General features: G+C 37.4%; 1 protein-coding gene across 1 annotated transcript; it reads left to right on the plus strand.

Annotated features, from left to right (window-relative positions):
• Positions 1-10,303: 10,303 nt before the first annotated feature.
• LOC127643141 (60S ribosomal protein L36a) lies at positions 10,304-14,110 on the plus strand. The gene is made up of 5 exons (XM_052125731.1): positions 10,304-10,364; positions 10,781-10,886; positions 10,980-11,047; positions 13,310-13,432; positions 14,031-14,110. The coding sequence occupies exons 1-5, from the start codon at positions 10,362-10,364 to the stop codon at positions 14,049-14,051; spliced, it is 321 nt and encodes a 106-aa protein (XP_051981691.1). The 5' UTR covers positions 10,304-10,361; the 3' UTR covers positions 14,052-14,110.
• Positions 14,111-15,139: the final 1,029 nt, after the last annotated feature.

Genomic DNA, 15,139 nt, shown 5'->3' on the forward strand with positions numbered 1-15,139 from the left:
GTTCTATTCTTATCACAATCAGTAGTAACTCCTGATTATCTCATATACAACCCAATGTCAATTTTTGTTACATAGAATAAATATCAGCAGTTTTTAAGGCACATAGGAAGCTAACAGGCCTGATAGAACATCACCCATTCAGCCAATGAAATAAACAGGCTGGTACAGTCTGATTTATTTTTTAATACTTTTTTCTGAAACAAATGAACTTAAAAGCAAACTAACTTTTTGAGGGTCGGTCAAGTTTAGAGTTGAGCACCTTGCACTGGTAGTTTGTTCCTAACAGAGTGCAGTGCATCTCCATTACTGTGGCCCACACACCTCTACCCCACCATGTTTTAACCTCCAAGTGCTAATACTGCTATATATTTTGCCAATAGCCATCTCTGTTATTTTATTTGATTGTTCTTCATTTTTCCTTTTAATATTAGAATTAATCAAATGACAATTTTTCTGTTACACAGTGTGTCCAGATTATAAAGAAACCAACTTTAAACTGATATGATCATAAAGAAGGTCAACTTAAAACGATTCACCTTTGGTTTCCTAATTCCGCTCGTTGTCAGGAGGAATGCATCTCCTCTTGCTGTTAAATTGAAGGTCTCATTTTTGGCACCCTGTGGACATGCTCTAAGAGAATTTTGGTGTGCAGTCAATAACATTAGTTTTCTTTTCTATTTGAATGTCAAAGGTAAAACAAAACAGATAAATCAAGTGGTGAGCATTACAAATGTTACAGTATGCCAAAGTAGAGTGCTATACATTTATGATTGTTGGATTTCAGAGTCAAGTCAAGGCAAGGAAAGTTTATTTATAAAGCAAATTTAGTACACAATGGCAATTAAAAGTGCTTTACATAACATGATAATGAAAATACACAATAAAAGACATTTTCAATCATATCAATAATTTAAATAGTTTGAGTTAAAACTGATGTCTAAATATGAGGTATAAAAAAAGTATGAATTGAAGTGTACCTGGTGGGCTACCATTAATGGTTAATTTCAAGAATGACATTTCCAATGAAAATGCAAAGTTAATACGGTTGGGTATCACTGGAACCTTGCAACATGAAGTTGTTTTAAATGCATCATTTAATTAATCTTCAGAATATTTGAGTTCAAAATAATCATGTGGGATAAAAAATGAATCAATAGGAGAAGTACAAAGAATTTAAAGCAAACTAGACTAATATTGCTTGATCAGTATATCTCAAATCTCTGAAAATGTAGCTATACTAAAACACAGGAATATGCCAGCATTTTCTTAAATTTTTACTAACTAGAAAAATTACTAACTGTAAAAACAAAAAACACTTTTAATGAGTATTTTTATAATAGAAATGTAGTATTTTGTAACAGTTCGAGAAAGGAGGATGCAGGAACTAAGTAACAAACAACAAAACTTTAATCAAATAGAACATCAAACTGAAAACACAGCAACATAAACACACACAAACAGAGCGGCCACATGAGTTTCTCTCTCTCCCTCTCTCTGGCATCCCAGGCGCTTCCCTTATCTTCCTCCCAAGGATTAGGCAACTCAGTGCCGGGCGTTTATCCTCACAGCCCAGCCCCGCCCTCCTCCTCGTCACACTCCTCCACCGCCCGATTCAGGCCAGGGCGCTATCCGGACTGGCTTACTCCCCCACCATCTCTGGAGGATAGACGCTGCCCTTATGGCCATTCCACCACCCGTTGGTCCTCCCCTCCTCCTGAGAATCTGAGAGATGAGGGGAGGGAGGGGGAGAGAGAAAGAGCAAGTGAGGGTGACAGAGAGAGGAGAGAGAGAGAGAGAAAAGTAACGCATTTCTTTGGCTCCCCCGGGCACCCGCCCACCCGGTCCTCAGCCTCTCCTCCGTCCCCTGGCGGATAGCAACGGTTCCTCTGTCTTCCGGCGGATGGCAGCGAGTCCTCTGTCCCTTGGCGGATGACAAAGGCTCCTCCGCTTACTGGCGGAGGGCAGCTGTTCCTCCGGCTCCTGGCGGACAGAAGCGGTTCCTCCGTCCCCTGGCGGACAGAAGCGGTTCCTCCGTCCCCTGGCGGACGGCAATGGCGAGTTTTTCCAGAGAGCGTGCCCTTCCTCCTTTCCCGGGTTTCGGCACCAGTGTAACAATTCAGGAAAGGAGGATGTGGGAACCGGAGTAACAAACAACAAAACTTTAATCAAACAGAACTTCAAACTGAAAATAGAGCAACATAAACACACAGAGCGGCCGTGTGTGTCTCTATCTCCCTCTCTCTGGCACCCCCGGCTCTTCCCTTATCTCCCTCCCGCTGATTAGACAACTCGGCGCCTGTGGTGTATCCTCACAGCCCAGCCATGATGGTTTGAGTATTTCTGTAACTGCTGGTCTCTTGGAATTTTCACGCACAACAGTCTCTAGAATTTACTCCGAAAGGTGCCAAAAACAAAAAACATCCAGTGAGCGGCAGTTCTGTGGATGTAAATGCCTTGTTGATGAGAGAGGTCAACAGAGAATGGCCAGACTGGTTAGATCTGACAAAGTCTACTGTAACTCAGATAAGCACTCTGTACAATTGTGATGAGAAGAAGGTCCCCTTGTTCTGAGGTGACATACAAAATATTTGGCATGTGGTTTTAATGCTGTGGCCTATCGGTGTGTATATATATATATATATATATTAGGGCTGTCAATCGATTAAAATGTATAATTTAATTAATTACATGGTGTCCCAATTAATTAATCCAGATTAATAGCATATAATCGTATATACAAATATTTGCTGAGAAAGCCCCTCATATAACAATTATTACAAATATAATGATTAAATAATTATACATAGTTATCTTTAAATACTTATATATATATAAGATATTCAGATAATTAAAATGCATTACATTCTTGTGGCAGAAGAGTTAATCATTGATAAGATAATACAAAAAGCAGCTTTAGAATGCAATGTATTGTTTACTACCATATTATTGATCATAAGTCAATCATTGGCATACAGTTCACAGCAATCCATTTCACAAGTGAATTTGTCAATCAGTTTGAGATATATTATGAGGGCTTGTTTAAGGGCCGTCAATGTACACCTGCATCAGACATGCTTGTGTAGCATCTCAGTTGCATTGCGTCATAAACATAAAATTTTTAGGTCACTGTGTCAAGTTAAATATAGTTTAATACTTAGATCACATCTTGAGATCCCTTATTTCAAATTTGCGCTCCAAGTGGTAACGTGTTTTCTTCACTGTATTAACTGCGTGTTGCCACACAGCTGAAATTTAAATTACTGCCCTCTGGAGTAAACAGGTGGTACAAGCTTTCATTTCTCAGGAATCTTCCTTATTACGGTCCGGGAGCATTGCGTAAATTTTTTTAGCGTGTTATTTTTTATGAAATTAATCAAACTGAATTAACGCGTTAACAGCCCTAATATATATATATTTAGAATATATATATATATATATAACTCAATAACTGTCCAATAAGTGAAAATGAGGTAAAAAAAAAAAAAAAAAGCCCCCTCACAACCTTTTTTAATATAATTATAATAATTCTATTCAAAACAACGTTCTGTTGTTGTTTCTTTTCACACAAGTTATGTTGCTCCATCAACCTTAATACACTTTGGGACCGGAAAAGTGTGCAAGGTGTGCATTTAGCCCCGTTGTACTCTACTGCAAACGCATGCCAATTCGTTAACAATACGTTCCATAAATACACATTGGTAAAATGTTGTTCATGAAAGCACACTATAACCCTATAGAGCAGCACTACTCAACACGTGGCTTGCGGGCCGCATCACAAATATTGACCAGCAGCGTATCACATCTGTATAAATTGTGAGGGGTCCATTTTCATGAGGATTTACACTAGTTATCTACATTGCTGAATCACGTTAGAGAGGGAATTCGACTGCAAGAGGAAGATACAAAAGAAAAATTATATATATAAAAAAATACTATCTGAGCATTCATATAGTGCGTTCATAAACAGTGCATGTGCGCATGTGTAAACATCACTCCACTGGCCTCAAGAGGCGAAATAGCGACTGACGCTGTAAGTTGTAGCCTTTAGCTTCCCTGTTAGCGCACCTGCCACCCACATCAGAGACAAAGGTTCGAGACCCATTCGGAGTGGGTCGAGCAGGAACGGTTACATTAACGAGCAGTCTGTAAATCAAACATGGGCGCTCAATTTCGCATGAGTCACTCAACATGGTGCGAATCTGTCCAATCTCTTGAATAGCTAATCAGAGATAAGTCTTGTGGCCCATTAGCTTTGAAAACAAATGTTTGAATATGCTTAAATATGTGGGCCCCAAAGATTATTCAATTCCCCATCAACATGGCCCAGTGAATATGAATGACGCCAGCCCTCTAATAGGACCCTTTTGCCTTACTGTTTCTAATAAAACATGGAGCAATTCTTCAAACTTATAACGCCGCATGTTTCATATTTGATACATGACTTTCTAAAGCCACTACATCATCATCACAATGTGTATGAGATGTCTACTGTCTCCTGGTGAAAGTTGTCATTCTGTACTGGAGGTAGAAAACCATGATAATTTTTCAAACTAGCAACCATCATGTTTTGATGCACTCATCTTTTTTATGTGAAATCTTTGCCGATTTTGAAGTAAAATTAAAAATTATGTTTATTTTGCTACTGATATTTCAAAATTAGTATTTATTGAATTCAAGAAACATGTGCTTAATTTAATTAGTTTGTAGAAAAATAGGTTTAAACAGGCTTAAAATAAATTCTTTGTACAGTGTAAAAGGGCTGTGGAACAAAAAAGTTTTTTTATACTATTCATTGCTGCATGCAAGTTAGAAATTACTAAAGGTTTTACAAAAAGAAAGAAAGATGAGAGCATCTTAAAGCAGATTAAAGGGCTTTTGTGTAAGTTTTGCTCAAGTTTGAAATTACAAACATTCTAAAACAGACTCGTAGCTCATTTTAACATTCTGGACACTTTGAAAAGGCTTAAATGATGCCTTCACAGGGCTTTTTGATGGGAGAATAATAATGGTAGCCAAGCTATAGGGTCTTTCCAAACAGAATATCACCAAATTGACCAAAAAGACAACTTTAAGCTTTCACAACAGAGGGTAAAGTCTTTGAATGAACAGTGTGTAGGAATGATCAATTCTGAATGGATTGCACCCCATCATTCAGATGAGTTTAAAACATAGCTATTCCTCAGTCACACTTATTACATTGCTTATCGCTTCTTATATCTCTTCTGAAGATATTAATGCAACCACTGGAGTCTTAGGGATTATTTTTATGATGTCTTTATTTGCTTTTTGGTGCTTCAAAGTTATGGTCACCATTCAATTGCAGTGTATGGACCAACAGAGCAGAGATATTCTTCTAAAAGTCTTTTTTCTGTTCTGCAGAAGAAAGAACATCATACACATCTGGGATCGCATGAGGGTGAGGAAATTATGAGAGAATTTTACTTTTTGAGTGAAGTATCCCTTTTAGTAATTATTTTAAAAATAAGGGGTGTAACAGTTTGATTTTCTGATATAGATAATTTCTGTTGTCACTGTGATTGTCAACTAACAAACACCATGAGTTCAAAATCACACACCAGAGATGTGTTTGAAAACGAGAGCGATATATCCATTATTAGCACCAAAAGTCCTAGAGTGAAGTCATAAAGCTTTGTTCACCCCCCTTAGCGTTTTGTGCCAAAGTAGATCACAAAAAAGCATTTGCGTGAAGCAGGGTCGGATTATGACTAGCAAGGGCCACAGGGCCAATTTTCTTTTGGGTTGGTGAAACTCGTTACTCATCTGAATGTTGGGGTGTGTTCAATACCTACACCATCTTTCCTTCAAAGACTTTACCCTCCACTGTGAGAGCTTTGAAGGGCTGAAAGGTGTGGTGCTCAAATATAGTGATCAGTTGTTCATTTTTTAGGAAATTCTGTTTGGAATGACCCTACAGCTTAAGCCTTTTCAAAGTGTCCAAAAATCCCCTAGATTACCTTACATTGACAGAATATTTCAATGCGTTATGGAATGTTCGTAATTGCAAATTTCAGCTCTCAAAACTCACACAAGCTATTTAAAGGTGCTGTAAGAGATTTTAGATTTCTAAATCTTTCAAGTGACTGAGCCGTTGAATTAGCCACACCCCCTCATTCCAAAACCCAGCCTTCCAAAGAAAATTGAGACCAAAACTGAGCAAAAGAGCAGCATTGTTTGTTCCTGTGGCTGTCAAATTCAACAGTGGTACAATAGCACCCTCAACTGACAAAGAGTACGAATCATATCCTCAATTATCCACTGCTAATACAACACTATTAGAATGAGCAAAATGATTGACACATTTTTGTTTGCTGTTTACAGCCTAAAGTCTAAAGCCGTCACAGAGACAGTGGGATTTCTCAGCACATTTATTTCATTAATATCTTTAAGGGATTAGGAAAATTCTTTGCATACTTTTCCATGAAAAACGCTTACAGCACCTTTAATCTGCTTTAAGATGCTCTTTTCTTTCTTTCTTTCCTTCTTGAGTCACGTGGCGCCATGCAAGGTTCGGACATGTGAACGGCGAGTTCTGCGCACTTTGGTAGTTTTAATACTACAGGCCAATGCAGTAGAAGAAGGCCAATGCAGTAGAAGAGATCCAGCGTCAACTGTCGAATATGACGGCAATGCTGACGAAGGTCGTTGCTTACTTGGGAGGATTTTGCTTTAATACGTCGATCAATCACTGCCATGGAGACGAAATTCACTGAGTTGGTTACAAGAATGGAGGATGTCGAGAAATGGCTTGATTATCTGTAGTCATCGGAGAGGGAATTAGCTGCTAACCCGCTAGCAACTAAGGCGGACTTGGAGTGCATTTGCGAAAAATTGGAAGACCTTGAGAATCGTAATCGGCGAGACTATGTCCAAATTGTTGGAATTCCTGAGAACGAAGAAGGCCGAGATATGGTGAAATTCCTAGACGACCTCTTCCCGAGTCTGCACGACATAACAGGCCATTTTGAACGAGCTCACAGACTTCAAGCGCAGAGATCCACTGAGGGAGACAGGCCCCGATCAATTCTGTCCAAATTTCTGAGATCATTTGATAAAGATCTCATGTTACGCAAGGCGAGGAGTAAAGGAAGTGTTTCTTGACAAGAGAGAAATGCGATCAATTAAAGGAATGCAAGAAATTCTTACATCAATGGAAGGTCACTTTTGCACTGATGTTCCTGGCCATATTGAGAATATATAATAAGGATGGCCATAAAAAACATTTACATGCCCACAGCAAGTGATGTCCTTCATAAAGTCAATGGAGTGAGTAAGTCATTGTGTGACTTTCACTTACACTGAACATTCACTTGACTGTCCAAGGACACTGAGCATTTTGTTTCTTTTTGTGCTGGTTCCGCCTAGCGGCGGGGTTTTGTTTTGTGGAATATTTCTTGCAAATCATAGGTATTAGGGCATTTGTTACACTCATGTAACAGCCGGCTCACTGAATATTCGATTGACTGCCCAAGAAAACTGAACATTCTTTTTTTTTTTTTTTGTACTGGTTCTGCTAGCGGCTGGAGTATGTTTTGTGGAGTAACACACCTTCAGGACAGTTATGTGGATGAATCTACACATTCTTTGTGCTTATTCCGCCCATTGGCATGAGTTTGTTTTGCAGATTAGATTATTTTCTGTTGTGTAATTTTGTCTCACAAAATTTGTATAGAAGCACCAGACTTGAGCAATCCAACGGCAAAGTTGTCAAGGGGGATCTCGTAGGCATACATGGACTGTTTGAGTTTGGAGGGATGGACGCCGGTTGGCGCTGTCATGTGTGGGGTTAATGCGCACATTCTTTTTCTATTTTCTTTCTGTTTGCTTCTGGGGTAAGTTCGGGGTTTGAACTAATGTGGAATGTGGTCTTTATTATTTGATTTTTGACACACAATATATTTTTTCTAATATGTAAAAATATAAAATGCAAATATGAGTAGATTGTCTCTCTCCACGTGGAATGCGAATGGGTTGGGGCACCCCATAAAAAGAAGGAAGGTTATTTCTCTTCTTAAGCGTAAGAAATATTATATAGTGTTTCCCCACAGGAAGCTGAAAAATTTGGGAAGATATGGGGTGGACATGTTTTCTTTAGTGCTGGCTTGAGTAAGAGCAGGGGAGTCATTACATTTATAAGTAAACATCTACAATTCAAATGTCTCAAACAGATTAAAGATAAATTGAGTAGAAATTCAGAGGCAAAGGTTTGGTTAATATTTACACACGTAACACTGATGATCAGGGCTTTTTTTATAGCTCTTGAAAGGATGATGCAAGCTGCTGGCACCCCTCATGATATAGTATTGGGATGAGACTTTTATCTTTTGAATCATATGTGTGTAAGCCCCCTAGGGCAACATTGACGCTTCATAGAATGTGTAAAAACCTATGCTTCTAGCCAATTAAAATTTTTGGTTGATACATTTTTTCGAAAGAGCCATACCACAAACGGATAATTTACTATTTTCAAAAACGTTTTCAATAAAATTAAATGTTTATTTTGCCCATAAACTACTCAAAAACAAACAAATATGCAAACATTTATAGGTAACATGTTGAAATATGGAATTGAGAACAAATGTGTTTGTGCGGGTCTCCATAAAATTACTTGGGCTGGGTGATATGATAATCGCATTTAAAATAACGCGATATTTATATTGTGAATAACTTTGCTTGATTGTTTTTGCTTTAAAAATGTAATTAATTTATTGAAACACAAAAACTTCAAATTGCACTTTAAAGGAAACGAAAAAAGCAATAAAATAGTGATTAAAAAAATCTTATATATAACCACCTCCCCAAATCCAAACATTTACCATCTCCAACAGCCACATTTGCCATCATGCAAGTATAAGTCAACCACACCAGGTGAAAAATTACTAACAGCATACAAATTAAGAACTAAAGACAAATATAACTGTAAAGATAATTATAATAATCATCATAACAAATAAACATAATAAATTATCTTGTGTTCCTAAAAATACTGCCAAATCTGTGTTCTTATCAAATGTGTTTGTATTGCATTTTGGTAATAAAGTTGATGCTACCTAAATAAAAGAAAATAGAACTAAATTTTAGGTTCAAGGTGAACATGTCTTGTATTACTTTGATTTAATAATGTTCGTCTTTGTTTCTTTAATAAAAATATACCTGTATACATTACTGAACCTGCAGAGATGCATTCACAATGTGTAAGAGCGAACTAAACTCGCATTAGGCCCTACCTCACAAGATGATCGGGGATCATTTGCAGCACTCTCATAGACTACATTATTCTTCCAAACAGTTTTCAGTTTAATGAAACAGATAAAAAGGAGTGATAACTCTTTACATGGGCTTGCTCCACAAGACAGGGTCCCCTTGCACACTTCTGAACAAACAGAGAATCACACAGGAGCACTGACGACTTTTCTTAAAAATAGAATAAAGTGTGTTTGTTTAAGAGTGTCTTTTTAACTTACAGCATTTCTTGTCATGTGTCACTCGAGACGTCTTACAAGTCACCCACCTGTTGCATAGATGAACAAAATTACTTGTGTATGAAATACATTTGGACGAGGAACTCATGAACTGGATTCAGCCTCGTCGCATTTTGCGGGTGGCGGGATTTAGTTGCACACCCTGAGTGCACAAAAAAACAACAAACGTCATAAAATCGCTCATAGAAAATGCTCTTAACAGCTAAATTCAATAGTCATTGGGAAACGAGGCCCAGAACTCTATGCACGTGCGTGTCTAGGAAAAGCTTTCATTGCACTTATGAACAGCAGAGCCCACTGCCCACACAAATCAAATCAGACGCGCATCTGCGGCTTTTCTTTCGTCTGTTCTTTAAAATATAAATACATCTGCCATTCATCAAACTCATATCTTTGTGTTTAATTTCTTGTAATATGTAACTCTGAGAAGTCTTAATGGTCGACTTTCACAGTGGCTGGTACATCAGCAAAATACTCTGCATGAAAAATCCGCATTCGGCGGGTGTTTATTTCAAACCTTTTCACTAGGAGTAGCATTTGACAAATTCAGAAGAAAGGAAACTGTCATTGACTTACACTTTCAGTTGGAAAATTATGTCTAGAAAGTTTTAAAAGATCATGTGTTGGTTAATGGTGAGACACCTGAAGCCACTTGATTTTTAACAAAGAGCCACAGGTTCCCGACCCCTGTTCTAGCCTATTATTTCCTGCCGTAATTACTGTGTACATAAACTGCAGAAATAGATTTCATTTCGACCACTAGGTGGCAGCATCGCGCAAATGCAAACAGCGCGACCCGGTAATAACTGTCACTGAGTGACGTCTACACTTCCTCTTTGCTCCTGCGTCACGAGCCCTACAATGGTGTGTTATACTGTCCTGTGCTGTTTTATTGAAAATCTGTTGTAATCCTCAATTTCTGAACAACTTAGTGCGTACCAAATGGTATAATGTAAATATATACGCACTGGGCATCACATAAAATGTTTTATGGGGTCAATTACATTATATATTAAGTGATTAGTGTCGGTTTGCGCTGTCGTGTATATTTTTGCGTAGTAGCCGCATTTGAATGGAATGTGAAGTTGACAAAACACTAGCTATCTCATCTGTATTTTATATAGATGAACTTAATTGTCACAGTGCAGCTCTTCTGTGTTATCTGTATATTGAGTTTGTTTAGAGAAAAGCAGTAACGCTAACATAAGCTCGAGCGCTATTCGTGTTGTGAACTCATGACTAGCTTCATAAGATCATAGATATACAATGTGTATTTGTAGGTGAACGTGCCGAAAACCCGCAGGACCTACTGCAAGAAATGCAAGAAGCACCAGCCTCATAAAGTGACCCAGTACAAGAAGGGTAAAGACTCTCTGTACGCCCAGGGTGAGTTCATCAACCGCATAAACAAAGTTGTGGCCCTGACATCACTGACGGATTGATTAAATGTACATGTGTGTCTGTATCTTTTCCTTCCAGGAAAGAGGCGTTACGACAGAAAGCAAAGTGGTTATGGAGGACAGACAAAGCCTATTTTCAGAAAAAAGGTAAGTGGTATACCAAATGGACAACAGCAAGAGTTGTCAGATTTATAGTGAAAGCATGACAATCTTGATATCTGATCATGGTGAACTGTAAATTTAAAGGATTAGTTCACCCAAAAATGAAAATTCTCACTTATCCTCATGCCATCACAGTTGTGAATGACTTTCTGATGTCTTCAGCAGAACACAAATTAAGATTTTTAGAAAAATGTTGAAGCTCTGTAGGTCCTTATAATGTAATTATATGAGTGCCATCAAGCTGCTGGCTATTTGATGGTCAAAAAGGCATATTTAGTCAGCATAAAAGTAATCCACATGACTCCAGTTGACCAATTAATGTCTTGTGAAACAAATACAGGTTGGTGTTATAAATGCATTTATAAGAATGTTTTTTTAACTTTGTTACTTCCACCCAGCGCTGTATTGCTGTTTGAAATTAACTTCACATGCCGTTCGTTCCTCTGTTGTTTACAAAGCACGCTTCTGACTTCTCGCATGAAACCCTTCAAGTGGACTCGGAATATCATAATTACGAATTCTGAGCACATGAATGACCCAGTTAAGTTGTAAATTCAAGTGGGAAACTCTGAATTCTACATGATACCAGAGTTGCAGAGATGGGAGGAGTCCTAAACTTTCAACATGGTGGAGGAGAGTACAGTTTTTGTAGTGAATGACAGGTTTTGTTCATTTTTCTAAATACAGCTAATTGCTAGTGCTTGCCATTTTGCTCAAATTAATTTATGTATATCAGCAACTATTCTATGCATGTTGTAAATTTACACAAAAAAATAAAAATTACAAATTCCATTATTGTCAGCAAGCTAACTGATTTATATGTATTATGGTCTCAAAATAAGAGTTCCTCAAGAAATATAAAAGAATGACCTTGGCATCGTCCATGTTTACTGTCCTTTCCAACAATGCACATGAACACAATGTACTTGTAATTACCACTTCAGAATGGGAAGTAGGAAAATTCCAATAACACACAAATGCAGCAGAAATACTTGTGTCACTGTTGTGTCAACTGCTGGCAGGAATTAATTTTAAAATAAATTATCGATTGGTCTCTTACACCAACCTATCAATTTGCTTCAGAAGACATTCATTGATCGACTGGAGTTGAGTGGATTACTTTTGTGCTGCCTAAATATGCCTTTTGGACCATCAAACAGCCAGCACCCTTATGTGTGCCATTTATTTGCATTATAAGTAACTACATAGCTACAACCTTTTTTCTAAATATCTTAATTTGTGTTCTGCTGATGACAGTCATCTGGGTTGGCATCAGGATAAATGAATGAGAATTTCCATATTTGAGTGAACTATTCCTTTACGAATGCTAATTCATCACTCTATTGCACATGCAATGCATCTGCAGGAGACAAAAACAAGTGTCGTTCTGTGCATGTAAAGTTCTGGTGGTAAATCTAAAGAGATGAATACTTAAACACATTGAAGCTGATGTCTTGAGTCGTTGCCTAGTTACAGTTTTAAACAGCTGCCGCTTGTACTCACGTTAATGACTAATTCGGACTGTGGTTCGGACCCAAATAATATGATGTGAACAGAGAGACCAGCAGGAGGATGGGGTAGGAAATAAACTCTGGTGCAGTCCAAGCAATCGAACCAAGTGTGAAAGCCCCCTAATCCCCACCCATTCTCATGCAAAATATTTGTATGAATTACACTTAAAATTCAATGTTTTCAGTTGAACTTTTATCAAACAATGATGTGTTTTTTTTTTTACAAGTTTGGTATTATGTAGTTTCAGGTCACTAAATCTTTGGACATGGAATTAAGCTTTCAAGTAATGGAAATGTATCAGTTGAAAAGAGCGGGAACCCTGTAGATACAATGATTTCTTACTGAAGCTGTTTTGGTGTTTGTAGTGGATATATTTCATATTTTAAATGCATCTCTTCTGTATGTGATGCTGTCATTGTGTTTACTGGTTGCCAGTATGTCACAATGATCATTGATGGTGACAACAGAACTTAAAGGTTCAAATAAATGTTAGCATTTAATTAACAATTAATAAATAGTATGTAACTTTACAGTGTGGGGCATTAACAAAAAAACTACAGCAAATCACTTGCAAAAGTGTGGTAATGGGCACTTTAAAAATAAATATTGGTAATCAGATTGGTTTTGTATGATCACAGGGTTAAAATATAGGTGATTGGGATCGACCTTGAATTTTCTGTTTGTAGCACCACCATTTCTGTTTAAATATCAAATGTAACCGTTCTTTTGCTTTAGGCTAAAACCACAAAGAAGATCGTGCTGAGGCTGGAGTGTGTGGAGCCCAACTGTCGCTCAAAAAGGATGTTGGCCATTAAGAGATGTAAACACTTTGAGCTGGGAGGAGACAAGAAGAGAAAGGTGAGAGTAACAGGCATCAGCTGACCAATCATAACATTTGTTATGACAAACCTAGGATTGTATTTTTCTATCAGATGTAAAATCATACACGCAGACTGACACACTCTTGAACATTACTCTTGAATTACACAGGGCAAAGTGTCATGGAGGGACACATTCAGTTGGGGTAGTCCAATCAAATGTAATTTGTTGATCTTGGGTTATTTTAAAATGACCATTTGGGATTATTTGTAGAGTCGGTTAGTCATCAATTGCCTTTCAGTGTCTAACTTTGAGTTCAGTTTACAAGAATTGTCCCAAGCAGTTAAACCATGTTTATTGTTGGTACTGTTTGGAACATTTGATTAGGTTAATATCTTATTTCTGAAAGTGTAGACGAGGGAATGTTTTAGGTTGTGCATTTATCTAATTCACAATCTGAGTTGGTGTGTTTATGCATTGAGATGTCATTTGGTACATGAGAATGGGTGTTAAAATGTGACGTACAACACATGTATAATGAGTGGCAGAGAGTTTCTTCACTAGGCCAGAACCATAAAAAATTGTGTAACCGCAAGACTTAACATGTCTTAATTTCTGTTCCCTCTATCTTTTACAGGGCCAGGTCATTCAGTTCTGAGCTGGGCCATTGGCTGCTTCTCTGGTTTACCATCTGTCAATAAAAGTTGTATACAGTAATGCTGACTATGCCTTTTTATTGAGCATCAGTGTTTTTAAATGAAGTCCCACATGCAAAGTGCACCATAGGTGACTGACATAGCAACTTTTGCTTCATAAATACTTAACAGATTTGCTGTAAAAGTAAGTGTTCTGCATCTTATACTGTGGTTTGGGTTTAAGTATATTACATATCCCACATTGTAAGCCAGATCTTTACTTGGACTCTTACTAAGAATTAGTGTGTGAAGTCAAGAGAGAAATACAAGGAGACATCCTAGTCATTGCATAATTGAGAAATAATTATGACAGCTGAATGAAAAGCTCAGCCTTTTAAAAGAGCCACGTGAATTATTGGCGAAGGCATCGTTTGATCTTTTTGCTTACACTGGTGCATCTGTATTGGCTTTAGATCAACCTAAAAAAATACTTGATTGATTTGCACTTTATTTAAACACAAGCTTTGCAAAGGGTTCTGGAGATTTCAGTCTTTCTTGATTTCATTGAGGGTCATGGTCATGGAAAACAAAATGTCACAGAATTCTAAAATGACGTTCCAGGCCTGGAAAAGTCAATGAATTTAGCATTTTCATAGTGAATGTATATCTATTTTTTTTATTTTTTTTTCGTTCTAAAATATTTAATTAGCTAAATATTGTTTTTGTTTAACGCTCATGTAGTGTTTAAGAGCTTTTTTTTTTTTTTCTTGAGTGCAATTGGTGTAGACAAGCCTGTCTATATATACCAAACAAACCACAGGTTGATGTCTTGAGTCTGACACATGTGTGACAAATTTTATGATGGAATGATATTTGAAAAAAAAAGACCGGTAACAAAATAATTACTCTAATTTTTCTTTGTAACACAGTCAGATTTGACTATGGCAGCATGGTCAGGTTTGACAGCATATTGGAGGATCATTGCAAAATCTTACACTTAAACAACTGGTTTAGAAAAAAATGCTACAATTTGGCAAATAATCGTTTTTTATAATGTCTAAATAAATAGTCAATGCTTAACTTGTGATAATATCGAGAAATTACGTTTGTT

This window comes from Xyrauchen texanus, chromosome 4, assembly GCF_025860055.1.
Source record: "Xyrauchen texanus isolate HMW12.3.18 chromosome 4, RBS_HiC_50CHRs, whole genome shotgun sequence".
NCBI classification, from domain to species: domain Eukaryota; kingdom Metazoa; phylum Chordata; class Actinopteri; order Cypriniformes; family Catostomidae; genus Xyrauchen; species Xyrauchen texanus.

What these genes read in the sequence shown, in the direction of transcription:
- LOC127643141 (XM_052125731.1), top strand. An exon ending in AGACTCTCTGTACGCCCAGG is followed by an intron (nt 10,887 to 10,979) that starts GTGAGTTCATCA and finishes TTTTCCTTCCAG; the next exon opens with GAAAGAGGCGTTACGACAGA. An exon ending in GAGGAGACAAGAAGAGAAAG is followed by an intron (nt 13,433 to 14,030) that starts GTGAGAGTAACA and finishes TATCTTTTACAG; the next exon opens with GGCCAGGTCATTCAGTTCTG.